The sequence below is a fragment of the Oncorhynchus tshawytscha genome, linkage group LG14, assembly GCF_018296145.1.
Source record: "Oncorhynchus tshawytscha isolate Ot180627B linkage group LG14, Otsh_v2.0, whole genome shotgun sequence".
Lineage (NCBI taxonomy): Eukaryota > Metazoa > Chordata > Actinopteri > Salmoniformes > Salmonidae > Oncorhynchus > Oncorhynchus tshawytscha.
Genome location: NC_056442.1, coordinates 19910966 through 19938930, shown reverse-complemented (window position 1 = coordinate 19938930; position 27965 = coordinate 19910966). Strand labels below are relative to the sequence as shown.

At 41.3% G+C, this 27965-nt stretch overlaps 1 protein-coding gene and 1 long non-coding RNA gene across 3 annotated transcripts; both read right to left on the bottom strand.

Moving 5' to 3' along the window:
- Positions 1-636: 636 nt before the first annotated feature.
- Positions 637-5821, bottom strand: LOC112266668. The gene is made up of 3 exons (XR_002955978.2): positions 5766-5821; positions 3824-4049; positions 637-1145 (listed from the first exon to the last, which is right to left on the bottom strand). It is a non-coding gene; the product is annotated as an uncharacterized LOC112266668 (long non-coding RNA).
- Positions 5822-5827: 6 nt separating this feature from the next.
- Positions 5828-21077, bottom strand: LOC121839260. 2 transcript variants are annotated; one of them, XM_042297110.1, is made up of 5 exons: positions 20808-21077; positions 15250-15576; positions 14946-15002; positions 12976-13175; positions 5828-5878 (listed from the first exon to the last, which is right to left on the bottom strand). In XM_042297110.1, the coding sequence occupies exons 1-5, from the start codon at positions 20986-20988 to the stop codon at positions 5846-5848; spliced, it is 798 nt and encodes a 265-aa protein (XP_042153044.1). In that variant the 5' UTR covers positions 20989-21077; the 3' UTR covers positions 5828-5845. The 2 variants fall into 2 exon arrangements, with proteins under 2 accessions (XP_042153044.1, XP_042153043.1); XM_042297109.1 differs by lacking the exon at positions 5828-5878 and having other exon boundaries at positions 12338-13175; positions 20808-21076.
- Between the last annotated feature and the right edge of the window lie 6888 nt (positions 21078-27965).

Sequence of the window (27965 nt, the reverse complement as noted above, 5' to 3'; positions counted from 1 at the left end):
ACTCTTTTCAGAAAAAGTGAAAAAAAATGGTGATGGTTCATCACTGTTTAATCTTATTGCAAATGTACTGTCCATTTGCAATATGTTTCAATGGGCATTTACCATCACAAATTTGACATGCTCAAAAATACTGCAGAAATGTGAAATTGACTGGCCCGATGAACTCGGAATGGCCGGGCAGTGATAGTGGTTCCTCTCCATCACTCGTTGGTGACATGAGAGAGAAGTGGGACTCTGTCATTTTTAACGATTTAAAAATAAATGTCCAAAATGACCAATGGGCCCACTATTAGATGGGCATGGGTGGGGTGTGATCCCTACTCAGCCATAGACCCCTTGAACCCCCTAAAGGCATTAAAAAACGTTTTAAAGATTTGCTCCAGGTAACCCGTTCCAATCACCAGGTGCACGGCTGTCGTTTACAGATACAGTCAAAATGCGTTACACACAGGTGTTAGAATGTTATAACATGTGATTTTGCTATCTCTTGAACTGTCATGGACTGTCAGTCTATGCATTTGAGAGGGATTGCATTTCCACAGCCCAGTCCTTCAGTTGCATACAAAACAGGTGACGGTGTTGCGGTTTTAAAAACATACATATTTATCTGTAACGTAGGCGCAGGGAGTCAAGAAACAAGTGCAGTTGGTGAGTTTAATAATAATGAACATGGAACGACACAAAACATGAAGCGTCTTACATGGAAACATAAACATTACTACCTGACGACTACTAACAGAAGGGTACTATATAAAGAATGAGTTATGAAGTCCAAGTGTGACTGATGAGACGCAGGTGTGCGTAATGACGGTTGCCAGGTGTGCATAAAGATGGGTTTCCAGGTCCTGTGGTTAGTAAACCGGCACAACGTCTACCACCGGAGCGGGGGAGCAGGAGTAGATGTGGCAGTACCCTTCCCCCCCTCCCCTCAAATGATGTTGGGATCTAGAATGTCATCCACCGAAACCAACACTGCTCCTCTGGACCTTACACTTTCCAGTCCACTGGGTACTGGAGCCGAACCCCACAAATTCCGGAGTCCAGGAGGGATCTGACTGTATGGACGGGGCTTCACTCGATGTCCAAGGGAGGCGGATGGGGTGTCGTGGGGGGTGGAATCAGCCAGGGGACCAGGAACCACCGGCCTGTGGAGGAAAACATGAAACGATGGTGAGATCTGGTAGTTAGTGGGGAGTTGTAATCTGTAAATTACCTTGTTGACCTTCCAGAGGACCTAGAACGGCCCCACAAACTGGGGACTCAGGTTCTTACAGGGCAGGCGGAGCGGGAGGTTTCTGGTGGAGAGCCAGACACGATCAACAGGATGCATGCTGGCCAATGAAGCGCATGCTTTCCAAAATCAACCTACGCTTCTTCTGATGGGGATCACATTCTATTACATCTGAAATGGTTATGATTTGAATGAATGTCATATCAGAGAGCACACAATGTTTAAATGTGTCACTTTGTGCTTAAAGGTCAGTACCCTGTCTAGCCTGCCAGAAGTTGAGGGCAAAGACTGTGGCACCTGAGTTGAAGCCCATCAGAGCTGTTTCACCACGGCACATGATCTGTAAGTGTCCCAATTCAAATCTTTCCCCGGTAAGTTGTTTTGTAATGGTTGCTTTATTTGACCACAGCAGAGTTCAATATTATAGAATGTGTGTGACAGTATCCTTATATGAAATATGAATATGAAAATCTGCATACTGTATGACATAGATACAGGTAAGAATAAAACACTCTTTTACACTTTAAATGTTAGCGGTGGATCTCATCGGACCCTTCACAAAATCCAAGAATGGCAACAGCTGGGGTCTGACGGTGATCGATCACTTTACCAAGTGGGTGGAGGCAATACCCATTATGGTCAGTAAAGGAAGAGTACGTGCTTAACTCTAAATTCCCTTCCGTAACCCATTAAAAAGGGTGCTTGGAACCAAAACTCTATTTTCGTTTTGTATAATAATCATTATGGACGAGACTGGCGAGGCTACCTCCAAGGCGACGATGATCTTCAACACCCACTGTTCTCCTGAGGTCATCTTGAGTGACCGAGGTCATGAACAAGGTACGGATGTTCTAGGTCATATTCTGTCTGTTTTATTTATTTTTTACAATTTGTTTTTCTATGGTACATAAGACATTTTTCAATATCTTACATTTTCAATTGATATCGTTTTCCTACCCCCTACTCGGGGGTTGGTGAAATGGGCCAATCAAACCCTCAAGACTGCCATGGGCATATCCCTTAATTGGAACCAGGAACAGTGGGAGAACAACCTGAAGGTAATTCTCTTTGCACACAACAGCATCCAGGCCTCCACCTTGTACGGACGGGAGCCGCAGCTGTTGACTGAGGTAAACAATGCAATTGTGTATACAATTATTGCATGTACTGTAGTCTTTCAAATGTGTGATTGACTTAGTTACGTTGTTTGTCTATTGCTATTTTTGTATAACGTACTTTCAGATACATACACCCCACCTGATGTGGGGGAAATTGTCGAACCAGATCAGAACACTTCGAGAACTACCTTCAAGGCACGGAAGGAGAAGGATGTGGCGGTTTTTGACCAGGTAAAAATGATACCTTCCATTAATTTATTTTCTGAAATATGAAATGTAATTGCATTTATTCCTATAATCAATTAAAGTGAGACTAAACATCGACAAGGCGCAGGAGAAACGGAGAGCTACCGGAGCAGAATCAAGAAGGGGACCAAGTGCTTCGACATCCAGGCAAATTATTTGGTTTGGAAGGACGAAAGTAAGGCGAGACCTGGGAAACCTCACTGCACCTTTTCTCCAAGCTGGGGTCACAATCTGTTAAAACCTCTTATGGATAGGGGAGATGCTAGCGTCTCAACTGGCCAATTGCCAGGGGAAATGCAGAGCGCCAGATTCAAATAAAATGCTATAAAATTCAAATTTTCATTAAATCACACATGTAAGATACTCAATTAAAGCTACACTCGTTGTGAATCCAGCCAACATGTCAGATTTTTAAAGTGCTTTTCAGTGAAAGCATAAGAAGCTATTATCTGATAGCCTACACCCATCTGCACCAGCAGTAAACAAAGGAGCTAGCGTAGCAGGCGCTACACAAAACGCTGAAATAAAATATGCATTACATTTGACGAGCTTCTTTTGTTGGCACTCCAATATGTCCCATAAACATCACAATTGGTCCTTTTGTTCGATTAATTCCGTCCATATATATCGAAAATGTCCATTTATAAAGTGCGTGTGATCCAGAAAAAAACAGGTTACAAAAACACAACGTCACTACAAAATATTTCAAAAGTTGCCTATGAACTTTGCCAAAATATGTCAAACTACTTTTGTAATACAACGTTAGGTATTTTTAAACGTTAATAATCTACAATTTGATCGACGGGGCAATCTGTATTCAATACATGAACGAAAAGAAACCAGCTCTGCTCTTCATGTCTTGCGCAACTCACAAAAGTTTCCCCAGTTCTGAGTTGGCCTACTTCGTCAAAGCACAAAGGAATAACCTCAACCATATTCCAAAGACTGGCGACATCATGTGGAAGCGGTAGGAAATTGGTTCCTATTAAATATCCAATGGCAGACAATATAGTGAACAGAGATAGGGGGAAAAAAATAATCTGAACAGTTAGTCCTCTGGGTTTTGCCTGCTACATAAGTTCTGTTAGACATGATTCAAACAGTTTTAGAAACGTCAGAGTGTTTTCTATCCAAATCTATGAATAACATGCACATCTTATATTCTTGGCATGAGGAGCAGGAAGTTGAAATTGGGCACGCTATTTATCTAAAAGTGAAAAGTCATCACCTTTCTTCCTTTGACCATCTCTGCAGGGAGTGCAAGTCATAGGGAGGTAATGCACCAGAAGTCAGTAAACCGGGGATCCATACGCACACACAGTGTGAAAGTTATTCATGAACAGGTCATCGATGGTTCATGGGAGATCCGTTGAAGGGAGTAGAGATGACGGTATTGATGCAATATCATTGGTTGTTCTGGACGGGACTTTCCTGCTGGATCTCTTGTTGCCAAGCTGAAAAGAATGAATGAAGCAAGATAATAAATTCATTTGATGCTCTGTGTTTTGTAACAGGATATCACAGTGTGTTTGTATGACATCTTTTAAAAATACATTTTAAAAGGAAATAGGAAGAATTACAGGAAAAGGTGAGGAGGACCGGGGACCGGAGCCTAAGCGTGCTAGTCTTTGATTAATGAGACGTTGCTCATAACCGGCACCGTTTGATTTAATTACAATTGTCTTGGCAGTCTTGGCTGAGTAGTGCTGTGTATGATGAGATATTGCTGAGGCTACCTTTAAAAGCACACTCCCTAAAATCCTCTTGTCAAGTGTGGGAACATTCCTACTTTTTGAGTTGCATTTGCTTAGGACAAACGGTAGTGTGGGATGGTGGTGCACGTTCAACCTGTGGTGGTTGATGAGTGGCCCCACAAGTTAGGCTGACTAAGTCAATAATATGGTGATTCAGTGGAAAAGTCCATCTGAGCCAGTGGAGGCTGGTGGGAGGAACTATAGGAGGATGGCTCATTGTAATGGCTGGAATGGAATGGAGTCAAACATGCTTTTGATGCGTTTGAGACCATTCCATTTATTCCATTCCGGCCATTACAATGAGCCCGTCCTCCTATAGCTCCGCCCAACAGCCTCCACTGACCTGAGCATGCAAATATAGTTAGTAATTTAAAAATGGAACCACGTTCATAATTATTCCACCCTACTGTTTGTCCCAAGCAATGCAACTCACTAAGTAGGAACGTGTCCACAGTTCATGGGAAGAGGATTTTAGGGGAATTACTACAGAACCCACCCAGACCTTTAAACAAAAACACTTTCAGATAACATTGCTTCATCTAAAAGATCAGGTTCTTACATAAAAACCCAGTAATGTATGTTGCGCCCCGTATTCGAGGATTTCAGACTACTGAGCTGAATCAAACGAGCCATATCAAGAGGTACTGATCTGGCCTAATCACATCTTGCGACTTTGATATTAATAGTCTTGGAAGAGGCCTCCACTCAATAGAGTTCTTGTGCCTGGTTTTCCTTTACAATAATGTGGTCATTTCATCAAATCAAATTTTATCAGTCACACTCGCCAAATCAAACATTTCACCTTACAGTGAAATGCTTACTTACAGTAACCTAACCAATAATGCAGATTTAAAAAAATACAGATAAGAATAAGAGATAAAAGTAACAAGTAATTAAAGAGCAGCAGTAAAATAACAATAGCGAGACAATTGCCGTGTCTTTGGCTATGCCGGATTAAGTGATATGATATGACATAATATTTATAGGGCTGTTATCTTCCGAATAAACTCTTAAAGACCTAGTAATATTTTACATCAATAGCAGTCAATATTAATCGTCATCTTAATTCAGTCTCATCTGAAAGTTGTAAATGCTTGGTTATCTGCATGAACCCTGGCTAACAATTTGAATCAGCAATACAAAATTGGGTTTAATCATTTATTTACTAAATACCTAACTAATCACACATACACATAATTAAATCATAACTTGATTACAAATGACATCATAAAGGAAAACGTCCCTAGCGGGCGGAACAGATGACAGCTTGTTACACAAAAGAAAAGGGTCTGGGTTTGAGTGGAAGAGTGTGAAGACTGAGGAACAAAGGGAAGAAGCTGTGCTATCGTAAATACAGTATCTTATGCATTCTAAATTACCGCCCATTTGGAAAAGGAAAATGCAATAAATATTTACTCTGAGCTGCGCTTCGGTAGGTTGGTGGTAGATGGAAGGCGTGTTGCCCAACCGAGTCCTTTGAAGAATGTCTCTGGTGGTCAATTGGATACGTTGTAGTAACGGCTTTCTTCCTGGGAAGGAGAGGCGGACCAAAACGCAGTGTGGTTAGGGTTAAACATCTTTAATAAAGACGAATACCGAGAAAACACTACAAATATACAAAACAATAAATGTGAAGAAAAAAACCAGTCCTGTGTGGTGAAACAAACACAGACACGGAAATAATCACCCACAAAAACCCAACACAAAACAGACTACCTAAATATGGTTCCCAATCAGAGACAATGACTAACACCTGCCTCTGATTGAGAACCATATCAGGCCAAACACAGAAACAGACAAACTAGAAACACAACATAGAATGCCCACCCAGCTCACGTCCTGACCAACACTAAAACAAGGAAAACACACAAGAACTATGGTCAGAACGTGACAACATCGGTGTGTGGTAGACTGGATACTCTGTCTGTTCTTTCCTAGCACGCGTTTGCAGTTGCTGTGGCTAACTCAACGGCTAGGAGGTATCACTTCTGTAGTGAATAACTGAATGAACTGACTAGTTAAATAAGGTAAAATAAAATGACCAGCCTTTAAAAGCACTTCATGGCTACAGACAGATGTGAGTGCTATGGGTTGGTAGTCATTTAGGCAGGTTACCTTAGTGTTCTTGGGCACAGGCACTATGGTGGTCTGCTTAAAACATGTTGGTATTACAGACTCAGACAGGGAGAGGTTGAACATTTTAGTGAAGACACTTGCAAGTTGGTCAGCACATGCTCGCAGTACACGTTCAGACCACGTATAGGTGGTCCAGATGTATTTTTCCTCTGGTTGCACATTTAACATTCTGATAGAAATTTGGTTAAATGGATTTAAGTTTCCCTGCATTAAAGTCCACGGCTACTAGGAGCATCGCCTCTGGGTGAGCGTTTTCTTGTTTGCTTATGGCAGAATACAGCTCATTCTTAGTGCCATCCTCTGACTGTCGTGGTACGTAAACAGCTACGAAGAATACAGATGAAAACACTCTCGGTAGGTAGTGTGGTCTACAGCTTATCATGAGATACTCTATCTCAGGCGAGCAATAGCTTGAGACTTCATTTGATATCGCGCACCAGCTATTATTTACAAAAATACATAGTCCGCCGCCCCTTGCCTCACCAGATGCTGCTGTTCTATCCTGCCGGTACATCGTATAACCAGCCAGCTGTATGTTGATATTGTCGTTGTTCAGCAACGACTCCGTGAAGCATAAGATGTGAAATGTTTTATGTCCTGTTGGTATGTTAATCTTCCACGTAACTCGTCGATTTTATTCTCCAAGGATTGCACATTTGCTAGCAGAATGGGGGTTTATTCGATTGCCTACGAATTCTCAGAAGGCAGCCCTCCCTTCGGCCCCTGTTTCTCCCCTTCTTCTTCACGCAGATCACGGGGATCGGGTCCTGTTCCCGAGGAAGCAGTATATCCTTTGTGTCTGGCCCGTCAGTGGTGAAAGGAAAAAAAGGATTCTGCCAGTCCATGGTGAGTAATCGCAGGCCTGATGTCTAGAAGTTATATTCGGTCATAAGAGACGGTAGCGGCAACATTATGTACAAAATAAGTTTTAAAAAATTGTTACAAAAACGCAAATAAACTAACAAAAAACACAATCGGCTGAGGGCACGTAAAACGTCTGCCTTCTTCTTCGGCGCCATCTTACTAAGGTAAGATCAGCTTAACCCATGAGTAGTACTGTTATCCTTTCTAAGAAATATGATAAAGTAATACACACACACACACTTTGAAAAGTATTTTGAAGGCCCCCTCGTTATAAGCTGCAATTCTTTACATTCAAATGTGTCGACTTTATTCATGTAATTTTCATAGTCAGCCTTCACTGACTCACCTGTGGTCCTACTCAGCAACAACTCAGGAACAAACAATGAGCTTTGTAATTGAATATAATAATAATGTAATTGAACATGAATACAAACCAGGCGAGAGGTGGTTAGAATGGGAGGCCAAAGGTCTGTACAACCAATAGAGAGTCAGAGTCCCTAGTGTATGAACATAGTCTGTCCCACGGTTGGGTAAAGAAAGTTTGTAGTCAACAAAGCATGCAGGAGTCTTGAGGTAAATATCAAAATGCACAAGAGAAAAATAAAATATATAATGACTTGGGGCTAGCCATTGTAAGATCAGTCACTCGCCCCAACAGTGCCTGTGTGCTGGAGGCGAGCGCAAGCTTGGGAGAGAGAGTTGGGGGGGGGGTACCTGTACCAGACGGGGAGACAACCAGAGCAGACGGTGAGCAGATCACCAGGTGGAATTAATTTTTTACTATTTTCTACATTGTAGAATGATAGTGAAGACATCAAAACTATGAAATAACACATATGGAATCATGCTGTAAACAAATCAAAATATACTTTAGATTCTTCAAAGTAGCCACCCTTTGCCTTGATGAGAGCTTTGCACACTCTTGTCTACTGACAATTGAGATGTACAAACTATGGCATAAGGGGACAAGTGGATAAGAGGCAATCCGCAATCCGTAATCCGTAAGACATTAATTAGCGAGCTAGGGTGGACGTAGTCAATATAACTACTTGTTCAGCACGTTTTAAATGTACAGCAAAAAAATTTAGAACATGGGACGTTCTTACAGTGTTCTCCCTGTACAGCAAGTCAGAACCGTAGGATAAGATGGGCATATAAGCAAGCAATGAACTGGGAATTTCGAGTTAGATGACTGTTCAAAATGTATTTTCCAAGGTGGAGCTAGTTTTTTTTCCAGAGTTCTCAGTTCTCTTGAACTCACTTAGATCTAAAACTTCCCAATTCCGAGTTTCCATTTGTTTTCAGCATAGCAGAAATCATGCTGGGTTGACAGCATGGCCAATGTATTTAACCTTTCCTAGCCCATGGTATTAACCTTACACCAGCCAATGGCTGTTGTCGTTGTGTTCCTGGTTCGAGCCCAGGGAGGAGCGAGGAGAGGGACGGAAGCTATACTATACTGTTACACTGACTATACTAAAGTGCCTATAAGAACATCCAATAGTCAAAGGTTAATGAAATACAAATGTTATAGAGGGAAATAGTTCTATAATTCCTATAATTACTACAACCTAAAACTTCTTACCTGAGAATATTGAAGACTCATGTTAAAAGGAACCACCAGCTTTCATATGTTCTCATGTTCTGAGCAAGGAACTGAAACGTTAGCTTTCTTACATAGCACATATTGCACTTTTACTTTCTTCTCCAACACTTTGTTTTTGCATTATTTAACCCAAATTGAACACATTTCATTAATTATTTGAGGCTAAATTGATTTTATTGATGTATTATATTAAGTTAAAATAAGTGTTAATTCAGTATTGTTGTAATTGTCATTATTACAAATAAATATATATTTTATAAACCAGCCGATTAATCGGTATCGGCTTTTTTTGGCCCTCCAATAATCGGTATCGGTATTGGCGTTGAAAAATCATAATCGGTCGACCTCTAATATACAGTACCCGTGTGCTGCCATCCTATTAGAAGGTAACAGATTATTTTATTACAATGGTTAAGATGGATTTTCATTGTGTTCCATGGTGTTATTCGCCCCCTAGTGGAGCTTTCTGGTACTTAGAAAGACTTCGCAAACAGGAATTGTTCCGCACGCATAGAAGCAGCTAAAAACAACGCTACGGTGCAGGTCTTTCAGTGTAGTTATTTCTTGTCACACTTCAGCCTTGGAAAATATTTGTTTGTAAGTTTGATTCAAGCATTTAGCTAGTGATGATAATCTTGTTATTGATAGAGTTGCTTACATATCAATGTTGGTTGGTTGCATTTACTCATACAAATTGCAATGCCTTTCATGTATGCCGTTAGCTGTATTACTTTGCTCGTGCGTCATGCAAACTAATTGTAAAATATACAATACTGTAGTTTTGTTACTGTTTCTAGTGTAATATGCTTTGTTATTCTACATAGATGGTTGTACATTATTAGAGTAATGAAAGGAGTTAGCCAAGTACCACATGAGTAACAATTAGCTATATGGTTTGGCATCATGCCAAATGCATGGTACCATAGCACGTGCTTGGCATTTATGCAACTTTAAATGTGTAATGTACAGCTACAGTATGTCAGTGTGAATTGAATACTAAAGTATATTATTTTCTGTATTTTGCAGTTTCACAACATAAACGTTTTCAATATATTAATTCAAGAAAAGTCACATCTTGGGAGTTTTATTAAAGACTTAGCTGTTAGCTATCTGTCTAGTTATGCATGGGAACACAACTCAAGGGCAGAATAACCCATCAAAAGTTTGGACTCACCTCCTCATTTAAGGGTTTTTCTTAATTTTTTATATTTTCTACATTGTAGAATAATAGTGAAGACATCAAAACAATGAAATGACACATATGGAATCACGTAGTAACCAAAAAAAGTGTTAAACAAATCAAAGTATATTTGAAATTCTTCAAAGTAGCCACCCCTTGCCTTGATGACAGCTTGCACACTCTTGGCATTATTTTAACCAGCTTCAAGAGGTAAGCACATGGAATGCATTTCAATTAAAATCAAATCCAATTTTATTTGTCACATACACATGGTTAGTAGATGTTAACGCGAGTGTATCGAAATGCTTGTGCTTCTAGTTCCGACAATGCAGTAATAACCAACAAGTAATCTAACTAACAATTCCAAAACTACTGTCTTATACACACAAGTGTAAGGGGATAAAGAATATGTACATAAAGATATATGAATGAGTGATGGTACAGAGCGGCATAGGCAAGATACAGTAGATGGTATGGAGTACAGTATATACATATGAGATGAGTATGTAAACAAAGTGGCATAGTTAAAGTGGCTAGTGATACATGTATTACATAAAGATGCAGTAGATGATATAGAGTACAGTATATACGTATACACATGAGATGAATAATGTAGGGTATGTAAACATTATATTAGGTAGCATTGTTTAAAGTGGCTAGTGATGTATTTTACATCATTTCCCATCAATTCCCATTATTAAAGTGGCTAGAGTTGAGTCAGTGTGTTGGCAGCAGCCACTCAATGTTATTGGTGGCTGTTTAACAGTCTGATGGCCTTGAGATAGAAGCTGTTTTTCAGTCTCTCGGTCCCAGCTTTGATGCACCTGTACTGACCTCGCCTTCTGGTAGCGGGGTGAACAGACAGTGGCTCGGGTGGTTGTTGTCCTTGATGATCTTTATGGCCTTCCTGTAACATCGGGTGGTGTAGGTGTCCTGGAGGGCAGGTAGTTTGCCCCCGGTGATGCGTTGTGCAGACCTCACTACCCTCTGGAGAGCCTTACGGTTGTGGGCGGAGCAGTTGCCGTACCAGGTCGGTGATACAGCCCACCAGGATGCTCTCGATTGTGCATCTGTAGAAGTTTGTGAGTGCTTTTGGTGACAAGCCAAATTTCTTCAGCCTCCTGAGGTTGAAGAGGCGCTGCTGCGCCTTCTTCACGATGCTGTCTGTGTGGGTGGACCAATTCAGTTTGTCTGTGATGTGTATGCCGAGGAACTTAAAACTTGCTACCTTCTCCACTACTGTTCCATCGATGTGGATAGGGAGGTGTTCCCTCTGCTGTTTCCTGAAGTCCACAATCATCTCCTTAGTTTTGTTGACGTTGAGTATGAGGTTATTTTCCTGACACCACACTCCGAGGGCCCTCACCTCCTCCCTGTAGGCCGTCTCGTTGTTGTTGGTAATCAAGCCTACCACTGTTGTGTCGTCCGCTAACAGGTGTGCCTTGTTGAAAGTTAATTTGTGGAATTTGAGCCAATCATTTGTATTGTGACCAAGGTAAGAGTGGTATACAGAAGATAGCCCTATTTGATAAGACCAAGTCCATATGGCAAGAACAGCTTTAATAATCAACGAGAAACAACAGTCCATCGTTACTTGAAGACATGAAGGTCAATCAGTACGGAACATTCACAAAAACCATCAAATGCTATTATGAAACTTGCTCTCCTCTGCTGCAGAGGATAAGTTCATTAGAGTTAACTGCACCTCAGATTGTAGCCCAAATAAATTCTTCACATAATTCATGTAACAGACACATCTCAACATCAACCGTTCACAGGAAACTGCTTGAAATCAGGCCTTCGTGGTCGAATTTCTGCATATAAACCACTACTAAAGGACATCAATAGGAAGAAGAGTCTTCCTTTGGACAAGAAACACGAGCAATGGACATTAGAGAGTTGGAAATCTGGTTTTTGGTCTGATGAGTCCAAATTTGATTGCTCAGCATATGTGGGAACTCCTTCAAGACTGATGGAAAAGCATTCTTCATGAAGATGGTTGAGAGAATGCCAGGAGTGTGCAAAGCTGTCATCAAGGCAAAGAGTGTCTACTTTGAAAAATATAAAATATATTTTGATTTGTTTAACACTTTTTTGGTTACTACATGATTCCATATGTGTTATGTCATAGTTTTGATGTATTCACTATTATTCTACAATGTAGAAAATAATACAAATAAAGGAAAACCCTTGAATGAGTTGGTGTGTCCAAACTTTTTACCGGTACTGTATAATATATTTTCATTTTCATTTCAGCTAAACAGGTGGGGCTCAAAACTGCCCTGAACGACGGGTTCCCACTGACCCTGAGGAGAAACATTGCTCATGGCTACAAAGCTTGCTTGTTCAGGCAACTTCTCTGCTGTCTATATGGTTACATCAGACCCAGCCTGGTTTGTTAGCTGGATCTGCATAAAAATGCAATAACATTAAAAAGGAACTTTTGTGATAGAATAACAGAAAACACTAACCAGACAAACATCATACATATGGCTTATCCTGAGATATGACTCATGAGAGAGCATAAACACGGTCGTTTTTTGTAAGCAAATCAAAATATCTTAAACATCCACTGACAGCTTAAAGGGGCAATCTGTAAACTAATCATATACCAAATGATTCTTGAAGAATATAACGTGTGCCTCACGAGTTTAGATAAACTGTCCTTCCCCATCAGAACACAAAATTAGCTTTTTTTAAAGCTATTGTTTGTAAACAATGTAAATATAAACAAACACCATATAGCATCAAAAAATATGGTTAAAGTATAATTTTGAGCACCTGGAGAGGGTGGAAGAGAGAAGGGAGGAATAGTCGCTGAGATCAGAGATGAAGTTTACTGTTTCTGAGAAATGTCTTGTTTCCACCCAGATGTCAGTGTTGCCCGGCACCAGTTCAGTAGAGCTGCAGTATGTGAGGTAGTGAGGGGCAGGCAGGGCGTTGACAGGGCCACACAAGGCCTGCATGGACATGACCTTCCCCATCATGATGGACCGCTCATTCCTCTTCACAGACACACTCTCCACTGTCCCTAGCAGAACTGGACACACACACACTTTAGATCAGTGTTGTGATGCTACTGTACAGTGCCTTGCGAAAGTATTCGGCCCCCTTGAACTTTGCGACCTTTTGCCACATTTCAGGCTTCAAACATAAAGATATAAAACTGTATTTTTTGTGAAGAATCAACAACAAGTGGGACACAATCATGAAGTGGAACGACATTTATTGGATATTTCAAACTTTTTTAACAAATCAAAAACTGAAAAATTGGGCGTGCAAAATTCTTCAGCCCCCTTAAGTTAATACTTTGTAGCGCCACCTTTTGCTGCGATTACAGCTGTAAGTCGCTTGGGGTATGTCTCTATCAGTTTTGCACATCGAGAGACTGACATTTTTTCCCATTCCTCCTTGCAAAACAGCTCGAGCTCAGTGAGGTTGGATGGAGAGCATTTGTGAACAGCAGTTTTCAGTTCTTCCCACAGATTCTCGATTGGATTCAGGTCTGGAGTTTGACTTGGCCATTCTAACACCTGGATATGTTTATTTTTGAACCATTCCATTGTAGATTTTGCTTTATGTTTTGGATCATTGTCTTGTTGGAAGACAAATCTCCGTCCCAGTCTCAGGTCTTTTGCAGACTCCATCAGGTTTTCTTCCAGAATGGTCCTGTATTTGGCTCCATCCATCTTCCCATCAATTTTAACCATCTTCCCTGTCCCTGCTGAAGAAAAGCAGGTCCAAACCATGATGCTGCCACCACCATGTTTGACCGTGGGGATGGTGTGGTCAGGGTGATGCGCTGTGTTGCTTTTACGCCAAACATAACGTTTTGCATTGTTGCCAAAAAGTTCAATTTTGGTTTCATCTGACCAGAGCACCTTCTTCCACATGTTTGGTGTGTCTCCCAGGTGGCTTGTGGCAAACTTGGAAACAACACTTTTTATGGATATCTTTAAGAAATGTCTTTCTTCTTGCCACTCTTCCATAAAGGCCAGATTTTTGCAATATACGACTGATTGTTGTCCTATGGACAGAGTCTCCCACCTCAGCTGTAGATCTCTGCAGTTCATCCAGAGTGATCATGGGCCTCTTGGCTGCATCTCTGATCAGTCTTCTCCTTGTATGAGCTGAAAGTTTAGAGGGACGGCCAGGTCTTGGTAGATTTGCAGTGGTCTGATACTCCTTCCATTTCAATATTATCGCTTGCACAGTGCTCCTTGGGATGTTTAAAGCTTGGGAAATCTTTTTGTATCCAAATCCGGCTTTAAACTCTTCACAACAGTATCTCGGACCTGCCTGGTGTGTTCCTTGTTCTTCATGATGCTCTCTGCGCTTTTAACGGACCTCTGAGACTATCACAGTGCAGGTGCATTTATACGGAGACTTGATTACACACAGGTGGATTTTATTTATCATCATTAGTCATTTTAGGTCAACATTGGATCATTCAGAGATCCTCACTGAACTTCTGGAGAGAGTTTGCTGCACTGAAAGTAAAGGGGCTGAATAATTTTGCACGCCCAATTTTTCAGTTTTTGATTTGTTAAATTTTTTGGGAATATCCAATAAATGTCGTTCCACTTCATGATTGTGTCCCACTTGTTGTTGATTCTTCACAAAAAAATACAGTTTTATATCTATGTTTGAAGCCTGAAATGTGGCAAAAGGTCGCAAAGTTCAAGGGGGCCGAATACTTTCGCAAGGCACTGTACATCAATGAGTCAAAGTGCTTCCCAAAGTGATTGAAGTTCTTCCCACTGTATTTTCATGATTCCTTTCATCCTGTGCTTCAAACTGGAGGCCTTACCTCTGGTGTCACACAGGACTTCCGTCTTCAGGCTCCCCAGTGGTAGAATCCTAGGTCCTGAGGATAGTAAACAACAGTCTAATCAAATGGGCTAAGACAGAGACAGAATCCAGGCAAGGACCCATCAAAAGACACCAATTTTATCTTATATGAACTACTACTACAATTCATATCACTTTCTGGCTTGTAGGTTGGTCTTTCATAGACCTTTCAGAGATAAACAGATGCAACTCATACTGTGACATAAATCATGGATCGAAGAAAAATGGGAGTCAAGTTCGGAGTATATCCTGTTCCCACTGACCTGGAGTCATGTTCATGCTGGTGGTGTGTGGTTCAAGCCTTGGGTGCAGGACCCCCGCACAGCAAGACCACAGGGAGGAGTTGGGGTATCGGTGCCCACAGCAGGTGAACCCTGGCTGGGTAGGGTAGAGCAGGTCTAGTCCTGGGTCGGAGCAGCAGGTGGAGCCGGCCTCCATCAGGAGATTCCCACAGCACTGGGCATCCTCTGAGAGCCTGTCCTGAACCTGAAGGTCGTACAGAGTCCCGGCAACGGACTTCATCTGGCCACTGCTGGGGTCGTAGGTCTTCCCTCTGCAGCATAACATGCATAACCCTCCACCTGCTGAGTCTGTGCAGAGAAAAATATTTGATCTCCCAATACCAAAAAAGCCCATATCGTCTTTCAGAATTTGGTGCCCATTTCGCTGTCTATGCCAGTGTAGTCAGCATATAGGAGCATTCCTCAGAGATGAGGCCTACCCCCAAACTATTCAGTGAAATTTCATATGGTAGTCTGTGTATGTTGTCATTCAGGTAAGCCCGTACTTGATTGAACTGATGATTATTTATAATTAATTGGATTTTACCCATTCTATTAAAAGAAGCAATAAAACTGGACTTCTTTAGACTAGTTTAGTATCTAGAGCATCAGCATTTGTGAGTTCGGGACTATTCCTTAAAGAGGTTTTAAAGGATGATAGCACTTATGGAAATGTAATTTGGAGAGTGCTAGCTATAAGAATGATGGGTTTTGGCCTAATCAACCTGAATCACCAGACTGAGCAATGTAGAGAGATGGCCAAAACCAGCCGACTCTGTTGTACTCAAGAGGGGAGGCCATCCATTTAGCTAATCAATTAAGACAAACCCATCAGCAAAATCTATTTTGGTAACATTTTACTTGACACCCAGTGTCATAACAGATTATCACATGGTCATAACCATGTCATAATATGTCGTAACAGCTGACATAACGTGTCACAACCTGTTATAATATGGTCATAACACTGTCATTACACATATTTAGACCTGTTGTGACATACACTACCGGTTAAACATTTTTAAAAAACACTTCTGTACTCATTCAAGAGTTTCTTTATTTTTCCTATTTTCTACATTGTAGAATAATAGTGAAGATGTCAGAATTATGAAATAACACAAATGGAATCATGTAGTAACCAAAAAAAGTGTTAAACAAATCAAAATATATTTTATATTTGAGGTTCTTCAAATAGCCACCCTTTGCCTTGATGACAGCTTGCACACTCTTGGCATTTTCTCAACCAGCTTCATGAGGTAGTCACCTGGAATGCATTTCAATTAACAGGTGTGCCTTCTTAAAAGTTAATTTGTGGAATTTATTTTTTCTTTTCCTTAATGCGTTTGAGCCAATCAGTTGTGTTGTGACAAGGTATGGGTGGTATACAGAAGATATTTGGTAAAATATCAAGCACTATTTAGTAAAATACCAAGTCCATATCTTGGCATGAACAGCTCAAATAAGCAAAGAGAAACAGTCCATCATTACTTTTAGACAGGAAGGAAAGTCAATCTGGAGCATTTCAAGAACTTTGAATGTTTCTTCAAGTGGAGTCGCAAAAACCATCAAGCGCCACGATGAAACTGGCTCCCATGAGGATCGCCACAAGAAAAGAAGACCCAGGGTTACCTCTGCTGCAGAGGATAAGTTCCTTAAAGTTACAAGCCTCAGAAATTGCAGCCCAAATAAATGCTTCAGAGTTCAAGTATCAGACACATCTCAACATCAACTGTTCAGAGGAGACTGTGTGAAATCAGGCCTTCATGGTTGAACTGCTGCAAAGAAACCACTACTAAAGGACACCAATAAGAAGAAGAGACGTGCTTGGGCCAAGAAACACGAGCAATGGACAGACTGGTGGAAATGTGTTCTCCAAATTGGAGACTTTTGGTTCCAACCGCCTTGTCTTTGTGAGACACGGTGTGGGTAAACAGATGATCTCCGCATGTGTGGTTCTCACCGTGAAGCATGGAGGAGGAGGTGTGATGGTGCTTTGCTGGTGAACTGTCAGTAATTTCTTTAGAATTCAAGTCTTACTTAACCAGCATGGCTACCACAGCATTCTGCAGCGATACGCTATCCCATCTGGTTTGGGATCAGTGGGACTATCATTTGTTTTTCAACAGGACAATGACCCAACACATCTACAGGCTGTGTCAGGGCTATTTTACCAAGAAGGAGAGTGATGGAGTGTTGCATCAGATGACCTGGCCTCCACAATCGCCCGACCTCAAACAAATTAAGATGGTTTGGGATGAGTTGGAGCACAGAGTGAAGGAAAAGCAGCCTACAAGTGCTCAGCATGTGGGAACTCATTCAAGACTGTTGGAAAAGCATTCCAGGTGAAGCTGGTTGAGAGAATGCCAAGAGTGTGCAAAGCTGTCATCAAGGCAATGGGTGGCTATTTGAAGAACCTCAAATATAACATGTATTTTGATTAACACTTGTTTAAAAAAACATGACTGTAAAGAATTCATTACAACAACAAAGGATTTAAGAAACAAACTTTCAAACTAACGGAAACTTCTTGGCAGGGAAAAAAAACTAATTTGAATAAATGTGGGTGTCATTATCAGCCATAAAATAACGCAGTCCACTTACTGTATGTCACAACAGGTGTAAATGTATCAGTCATGACAATGTTTTGGCCATATTATGACAGGTCATGACAAGTTATGTCAGCTGTTATTACATGTTATGACACGTTGCTGACGTCAAGAGTGGCGAGGGGATCAGTAAACCAACCAGAGGGTAGTGAGGTCTGCACAACGCATCACCGGGGGCAAACTACCTGCCCTCCAGGACACCTACACCACCCGATGTCACAGGAAGGCCATAAAGATCATCAAGGACAACAACCACCCGAGCCACTGCCTGTTCACCCCGCTATCATCCAGAAGGCGAGGTCAGTACAGGTGCATCAAAGCTGGGACCGAGAGACTGAAAAACAGCTTCTATCTCAAGGCCATCAGACTGTTAAACAGCCACCACTAACATTGAGTGGCTGCTGCCAACACACTGACTCAACTCCAGCCACTTTAATAATGGGAATTGATGGGAAATGTAAAATACATCACTAGCCACTTTAAACAATGCTACCTAATATAATGCTTACATACCCTACATTATTCATCTCATATGTATACGTATATACTGTACTCGATATCATCTACTGCATCCTTATGTAATACATGCATCACTAGCCACTTTAACTATGCCACTTTGTTTACATACTCATCTCATATGTATATACTGCACTCAATACCATCTACTGTATCTTGCCTATGCCGCTCTGTACCATCACTCATTCATATATCTTTATGTACATATTCTTTATCCCCTTACACTTGTGTCGAAAAGGTAGTAGTTTTGGAATTGTTAGCTAGATTACTTGTTGGTTATTACTGCATTGTCGGAACTAGAAGCACAAGCATTTCGCTACACTCGCACTAACATCTGCTAACCATGTGTATGTGACAAATAAAATTTGATTTGATTTGAAATTCGGGACACACTCATTGCTTGAATGATGCAATTCATGTCCCAACTTATAATATAAAACAACCATGAAATTCAAATAAAGATATCCCCCCCATCGTTTTACAATATATAAACCTCAGTACCAGTTCAACATTTAATTTGGGATGTATTTATTTTGTCACGTGTCATACCTCAAAATCAGACACGAACAAAATACACATGGCTCATAATTAGAAACACCTTTTCCTTCGTTTGTATGCAATTGGGAAAACTACAAAACAGTCTAAGTGGGTCTAACTATCCCCTACACCCTCGATAATGTTCACTCCCTCAGCTTTGAGACACTTGTACATGTGGAGGAAATGCGTGTGAATGAACAAAGTGAGGGGCAGGGGAAGGGCAAGGGAGTGATTAGGGATTCAGTTACAGGGTCAAAACTAAAGTAGATTCTAGTGCGTCACTCAAAGCTGTGTTGTTCTCACAGACTTCCTGCTTGTTTCATGGCCAAAGTATAGAGTCATGGCATTGCTTTCAACCCACAGTTTTAATGTCAGGGTTAGAGACTTTAACAATGGAGAGTTGTTTGTTAATGACATGTTTCTACATGGCCTCTCGACTTTAGATCAGGGTGTAAAGCCGCTGTCAAAAAACACAAGTAGATTACAGTGCTTTTTTCTTTCCTGCCTCTGTCAGGTATGCCCTCAGACATTGTGCATGTTTCTGTATTCCCATTAAACAGACACGAGTCAATAATGAACAACATTTACTTTGAAAATACTTGAGTAACATTCCTAAAATCCGTAATAAGAATCAACCCGATTCCTCCTCAACTTCCTCCTAAACACTGAGGTCAAGTCACACAAGACTACACAGCAGGAGACCTTTAGACCATCAGCTGCAGTGGAATACACCCCCTTTAAAAGGTGTCTGGAAGGCTAACATAAGTTATCCGTTTGTCTCTCTAGAGACATGGTGAATTCCATTGAGCCGTGGCCGGCCACAGAATCCTCTCACATCTGCGGTAGTGGGACTGGGAATGTCGGGATATATTTTTTATCCCACTTGCATCACTTTGCTTCTAAGTGGCGCAGCGGTCTAAGGCACTGAATCACAGTGCTAGAGGACGTCACTACAGACCCTGGTTAGATTCCAGGCTGTATCACAACCGGCCGTGATTGGGAGTCCCATTGGGCGGCGCACAATTGGCCCAGCATCGTCCGGGTTAGGGTTTGGCCGGGGCAGACCGTCATTGGAAATAAGAATTTGTTCTTAACTGACTTGCCTAGTTAAATAAAGGTTAAAATAAAATATCCACGTCTCTCAGACACACATATACAGTATAAAGATGCTGACCCAGTCGAAGACAGTGGGAAAACACTTTCTAGAGTTTGTTATAGTACAAACACGCATTCACGAGCACAAACACCCACATGCTCGAACGCACACACAAACACACACACATTTCAAGACATTGCATCAACACTTAGACGGGGGCTGGATATATATACAGGAAATGTAAAACTTGCAGTGTATTCTCCCTTACGTAAAATGTACAACCCTAACAAAAATGTCCATTCATTATAATCCACATAATACAGTAATTCACATTTGCTGTTTCTGCAGAATTATTTTCCAGCTGTAGCGAACTGGCTCAAACTAAGATGCTACATCTGTACAAACCTTTGCAGTTTCCACCGTACAGAGCAACTCACTTCAGTCCGTTGCAGCAGATTTCATTCTGAGGGTTGTATGACTCCTCTCCACAGCAGTGTTTGCCTGGATCATGGCAGATACAAGTGGCCACCTGAGGACCACTGGTGCCCAGCCTCCACCCCAAGGTGCAAGGTCTGGTTACAGCACAGCACCCCTTGGTCCTCTACACCATATGGAGTTGTACCACAGTCAGCAGGGTATCAACACACACACACAAATAACAGACACACATACAGACTTGAATACAGACAATTTCATGCCAACATACTCTAGCGTGCGCATACCCTAAATTCACACAATCATAAAAGTCCACTTGCTAGAAAAGAAAGTCTGACTTTCCTACTTACCAGGGGACCTGTGCAGACATCCTCTACCGATAGAGTGCCGTGATAGAAAAGAGACCCAAAGAGAGCTCTCGTTACTCGTCAGGTACACTCTCACACTGAAGAGGAGCTGCGCTACTCTAATTGGTTGCGGAATGGGGCTTAAGTAAATAACTGTGCGGACTAAACTGACATAGTACAGCATATAGCCAAAGTAAAGCTCTCACCACTACAAATAGTCCTTGTTACTGGCAAATCATGAGGCAGATTTTCTCCCTGTGTCACGCCCTGACAGTAGAGCTTTTTATGTCTCTATTTTTGGGTTGGTCAGGGTGTGATTTGGGTGGGCATTCTGTGCGCTCTATGCGTTTGTATTTCTTTTTTTTTGGCCGGGTATGGTTCTCAATCAGGGACAGCTGTCTATCCTTGTCTCTGATTGAGAACCATACTTAAGTAGCTTTTCCCCACAGGGTTTTTGTGGGTAGTTGTTTTCCGTATCAGTGTTTGCACCTTGCGGGACTGTTTCGGTTTAATTTATTCTCTTGTAATTGTGTTTTAGTGTTCAGTCAAATAAAAATCATGGACACGTACCATGCTGCGCTTTGGTCCACACCTTCTTCCACAGACGATCGTTACACCCTGATAGACTTTCAGATCAAACAGCACTCTAGGACATTGGCTTGGAGTATAGGACACCCACTTCCAACTGGGGCCCTGTCTAAACATTCTGAGCGAACTGAAATGGGTCTGTGGACAACATATAGTTTCAGCATTGTCTTATAACGTCGCTTTGAGTTATTTTGACCATTTAAAAATGTACAAATACAGTGCCTTGCGAAAGTATTCGGCCCCCTTGAACTTTGCGACCTTTTGCCACATTTCAGGCTTCAAACATAAAGATATAAAACTGTATTTTTTTGTGAAGAATCAACAACAAGTGGGACACAATCATGAAGTGGAACGACATTTATTGGATATTTCAAACTTTTTTAACAGATCAAAAACTGAAAAATTGGGCGTGAAAAATTATTCAGCCCCCTTAAGTTAATACTTTGTAGCGTCACCTTTTGCTGCGATTACAGCTGTAAAGTCGCTTGGGGTATGTCTCTATCAGTTTTGCACATCGAGAGACTGAAATTTTTCCCCATTCCTCCTTGCAAGCAGCTCGAGCTCAGTGAGTTTGGATGGAGAGCATTTGTGAACAGCAGTTTTCAGTTCTTTCCACAGATTCTCGATTGGATTCAGGTCTGGACTTTGACTTGGCCATTCTAACACCTGGATATGTTTATTTTTTAACCATTCCATTGTAGATTTTGCTTTATGTTTTGGATCATTGTCTTGTTGGAAGACAAATCTCCGTCCCAGTCTCAGGTCTTTTGCAGACTCCATCAGGTTTTCTTCCAGAATGGTCCTGTATTTGGCTCCATCCATCTTCCCATCAATTTTAACCATCTTCCCTGTCCCTGCTGAAGAAAAGCAGGCCCAAACCATGATGATGCCACCACCATGTTTGACAGTGGGGATGTTGTGTTCAGGGTGATGAGCTGTGTTGCTTTTTTCAATTTTGGTTTCATCTGACCAGAGCACCTTCTTCCACATGTTTGGTGTGTCTCCCAGGTGGCTTGTGGCAAACTTTAAACAACACTTTTTATGGATATCTTTAAGAAATGGCTTTCTTCTTGCCACTCTTCCATAAAGGCCAGATTTGTGCAATATACGACTGATTGTTGTCCTATGGACAGAGTCTCCCACCTCAGCTGTAGATCTCTGCAGTTCATCCAGAGTGATCATGGGCCTCTTGGCTGTATCTCTGATCAGTCTTCTCCTTGTATGAGCTGAAAGTTTAGAGGGACGGCCAGGTCTTGGTAGATTTGCAGTGGTCTGATACTCCTTCCATTTCAATATTATCGCTTGCACAGTGCTCCTTGGGATGTTTAAAGCTTGGGAAATATTTTTGTAACCGAATCCGGCTTTAAACTTCTTCACAACAGTATCTCGGACCTGCCTGGTGTGTTCCTTGTTCTTCATGATGCTCTCTGCGCTTTTATCGGACCTCTGAGACTATCACAGTGCAGGTGCATTTATACGGACACTTGATTACACACAGGTGGATTGTATTTATCATCATTAGTCATTTAGGTCAACATTGGATCATTCAGAGATCCTCACTGAACTTCTGGAGAGAGTTTGCTGCACTGAAAGTAAAGGGGCTGAATAATTTTGCACGCCCAATTTTTCAGTTTTTGATTTGTTAAAAAAGTTTGAAATATCCAATAAATGTCGTTCCACTTCATGATTGTGTCCCACTTGTTGTTGATTCTTCACAAAAAAATACAGTTTTATATCTTTATGTTTGATGCCTGAAATGTGTCAAAAGGTCGCAAAGTTCAAGGGGGCCGAATACTTTCGCAAGGCACTGTACATCCCTGTAGTGAACAGCATTGTCTTCATGCCTTGACCAACAACTACTCAACAGGCAGATGGATGATTTAGCTGTTTTACTTTCATTTGACTGAGATGAGGAAAAGTCATTTTAATGTAGCCGAGGATGTTCAATGAACTAGGCTTCAGCTGTAAGCCTCAGCTCTGTCGGCTAATGGACTCCAAGCACCCTATTGGACAGCTGCCCTGCGCAGCAGATTTTGATGTCTGGATTGTAAACCCAAGAGAAACAGCTTGCACCATTGTAGACACCTGGTTAGAGAGATGGGAAGGAGGAAGGACAGAGATGGTGATGGTGGTGATGATCAGATCAAGAATGGTAAATGATTTGTCTAACCTGGCAGCGTATACTGTTCATACGGTAAAATCAGCATCCTTACAATACAGTGTGATGACTGCTGAACAAAACTGGTCATCTGCAAGAAAATAGATTCCTTTTTCACCTACATATTTGCTGCATTACAGCCTTGAAGATAAATGTTCAAGGAACACCCAAAAAACCATTTGTCTTTCCACAATACATGGGAATTACCCAAAGCAAACCTCTACATCAGCATCTTTGCCAGGAGGTTGTGAAACTATGTACTGTTTTCCAGGGCGGCTAAATGGAGAGGGACTGTACAGTTGAAGTCGGAGGTTTATATAAACGAGTTTTAATGACTCCATCATTAGTGTTTTAACCACTCCATAAATTTCTTGAAAACAACCTATTATTTTTGGCAAGACGATTAAGACTTTGTGCATGGCACAAGTAATTCTTCCAACAATTGTTTACAGACAGATTATTTCACTCATAATTCACTGTATCACAATTCCAGTGGGTCAGAACAAGAAGTGTTTACACTAAATTGACTGTGCTTTTAGACAGCTTGGAAAGTTCCTGAAAATTATGTCATGGCTTTAGAATCTTCTGATAGGCGAATCGACATAATTTGGAGGTGCACCTGTGGATGTATTTCAAGGTTTACCTTCAAACTCAGTGCCTCTTTGCTTGACATCATGGGAAAATCAAAAGAAATCAGCCAATACCTCAGAAAAATAATTGTAGCTGTCATACCGCTCAGGAAGGAGACTCGTTCTGTCTCCTAGAGATGAACGTACTTTGGTGCGAAACATGCAAATCATTCCCAGAACAACAGCAAAGGACCTTGTGAAGATGCTGGAGGAAACCGGTACAAAATGATCTATATCCACAGTAAAATGAGTCCTTTATCGACATAATCGGAAAGGCCACTCAGCAAGGAAGAAGCCACTGCTCCGAAACCGCCATAAAAAGCCAGACTACAGTTTGCAACTGCACATGGGGAAAAATATCATACTTTTTGGAGAAATGTCCTGTGGTCTGATGAAACAAAAATAGAACTGTTTGGCCATAATGACCATCGTTATGTTTGGAGGAAAAAGGGGGAGACTTGCAAGCCGAAGAACACCATCCCAACTGTGAAGCATGGGGGTGGCAGCATCATGTTGTGGGGGTGCTTTGCTGCAGGAGGGGCTGGTGCACTTCACAAAATAAATTGAATCATGGAGGAAAACAATGTGGATATTTTGAAGCAACTTCTCAAGGCATCAGTCAGGAAGTTAAAGCTTGGTGGCAAATGGGTCTTCCAAATGGACAATGACCACAAGCATTCTTCCAACGTTATGGCAAAATGGCATAAGGACAACAAAGTCAAACTATTGGAGTGGCCATCACAAAGCCCTGAACTCAATCCTATAGAACACTTGTGGGCAGAACTGAAAAAGTGTGTGTGAGGCCTACAAACCTGACTCAGTTACACCTGCTCTGTCAGGAGGAATGGGTCAACATTCACTCAACTTATTGTGGGAAGCTTGTGGAAGGCTACCTGAAACATTTGGCACAAGATAAACTATTTATAGGCAATGCTACCAAATACTAATTGACTGTGTGTAAACTTCAGACCCACAGGGAATGTGATGAAATAAATAAAAGCTGAAATAAATCACTCTACTATTATTCTGACATTTAACATTCTTAAAATAAAGTGGTGATCCTAACTGACCTAAAACAGGGAAATTTTTACTTAAATGTCAGGGATTAAATGTCAGGAATTGTGAAAAACTGAGTTTAAATGTATTTGGCTAAGGTGTATGTAAACTTCCGACTTCAATTGTATTAGGCCTGTGTTAGAGACAGAAGGGTATAACTAATAAAAGTGAAATTAGATGTACTCAGCTGCAAAACGATTGGGTATGTGAGTACATCGATAGTTCTACGTCGGCTTTGACGGCAGGTTTGAATCCTGCCATCAAAACGGCAATTGCGGGGGTGGTGGATGAAATGGAGCAGGATGCTTTGAGAGTGGAACATAACTCCGCTCACTTCGCAATCGTGCGAGGGGTTAATACGGCCACAGTGAAAGTCTACTAACAGTGGTTTCAATGGCCAAGGAAAGACAAAGAAACAAAGAGGTAAAAATGACAACAAATACATTCGGCAGAGAAAAGCTACCGAACCTTGTCACCAAAGCGACGCATTTGGCTATTGTGTGAGAGACTGCACGGAGTGCCTGAGCCCTCTGTACTGTATAATTTCGGGGATAAGTGCGGCTGTGCACACATTTTCTTAGCTGAATAGTGAGCAACAGCAAGCACTCATGAAAGCGGCCGGAGTTGGGAGTAACACACAGATGGAATTGGCCTTTTTGCGGTTGTCAAATTGACAAAATTTGCCAGAGGAAAAAGTATTTTGGGTTGAAGAATCTATGTGAAATGCCAGGGGAATGGATTCTAAAACGTAATACATAAAAATTACTAGGCCAAGCACTCCTTGCGAACGCAGATAACCTTTGGGGGTTTTGATCTAGTGAGACATTTGTCATCTCATTATGAAATAGATTTACATTGTGTCATTGTGTCATATTCTGAAATAGATTTATAGAATGGACAAAAGGGAGAAGGAGTCACGAGTAATTCGATTGGAGTTAATAGTGTGAGTAATTGTTAGAGTTTAAGGGAGCAATTCTGTCAAGCGACAGCATTGGGGTTATCAAACCTGAAATGCACATGAAGGGCTCATGAACATGAAGGGCATTGTGATGCGGTGGTTATGGAAATTTATGGGGAAAAGAGAGACCAGTGAACCGTTAGACTCGGTGGCGAGAGATATGTCGCTGTGTCTTAGGGTATATGCTATAAAGGATAAATAATTGTTTGTACTTACTGATTAGAGGGAGGACAGTGGACCATTATCATGTTTGGTTTGTAATTCAAACTTTTGGGTTGCTGAGAGGTAGCATAGTGAATGCTAATGAAATGTACACTTTATTTTCCAGGAGAGGAGGGGGTTTCATTATCTTTTTTTGGAATGTTTCCCGAGACTGTGGTTTCAGGAAGAGCAGTTAGTGAAATTCGGGAGTTTGAGGAGTGTATAAGTATCTGGATTAGGCCATAAAAGGAGCTCCCAGATAGGTAAGGCCTGTTCAAGTGTGTTTTTGACCTACGGTTTACTACACACACACACACCAGCAAGTACACACAACTTACCGGTTATGAATATAGGTTAGTGGTGTTAATACCGTGTGATTTATTGTGTGGGATCTTTCCAATTTTGTTTTAAATATGATATGCAGAATGATGGAAATGTTTTTAAATGGTTTCTGAAGGACAGGGAAAGAAAAGGGAAATGGAATTCTTGGATAGATGTAATAAATGTATCACTAGTCACTTTAAACAATGGAACTTTATATAATATTTTCATATCCTACATTACTCATGTCATATGTATATACTGTACTATATCATCTACTGTATCTTGACTATGCCGCACGGCCATCTCTCATCCATATAGTTATGTACATATTCTTATTTATTCCTTTACAATTACATTTGTCAGGACCTTCCTTCCGTTGACAACATTTCCACAGCAAAGCTGGTGGTCTTCATTGTAATGCTTTGTGGGACAACTAATAACAATTAATCACATTTACTGTGTAAAGCACTGAAGTGCATTCAAGTGCTCAAGTGTTACAAGCTTGGCATTGTGAAGGGGAGTGAGTGAGCATAGAAACCATGAGGTGCAGCTGGGAAATGATGTTGTCACAGGGACACTGCTTGAGAGAATTGGAAAACATCTCCCAAACAGCTTTCGAAACAGACAGACCTCTATGGGAAAGACAGTTGGAGAGCCTAACATTGTATGCCTATTTATGAATTTTATAAAAGCACAATGACAGCAAAGAAAAAAAAGAGAAAAAGAAATTGGCATGAGGTTGGGTCCTGGTTAGGATCCATGAGTCACAACACAGCTGGTCGAGTAGGTCGTAGGGCCTACACCCACAGCAATCTGACACCAACTGGCTTACATTCAGAGTCAGTTGAATCACAGATAAACACACACACACAGCATATCAATTCAAACTTGGGAGGTGCCAGGTTCAAACTTGGGAGGTCCCAGTTACCAGGTTTAAGTGAATAGATCTTGTGGGATACCGCTAGGAGACATGACTGTCTGTATCACCTTTAACCTCACCCAGGCTTCCTGTTGTAAAGACCCTGTTTCCACAGGACAGCCCCGCCCCTTTATGACGTACTCCTTCACAGCAGGTGTATTCTAGAACGTCATAATTAACCCTGCCGCAGACGTGATCTCTGGGAGACCTGAAAGGCAGAGGCTCATCTTCATGTCTAGAGGACATTTACAGTATCTTCATCTATATGAGGCACATAAACTAGACATAGACAAAGTGGAATCGCAATGCTCACACATAGTTACATCTT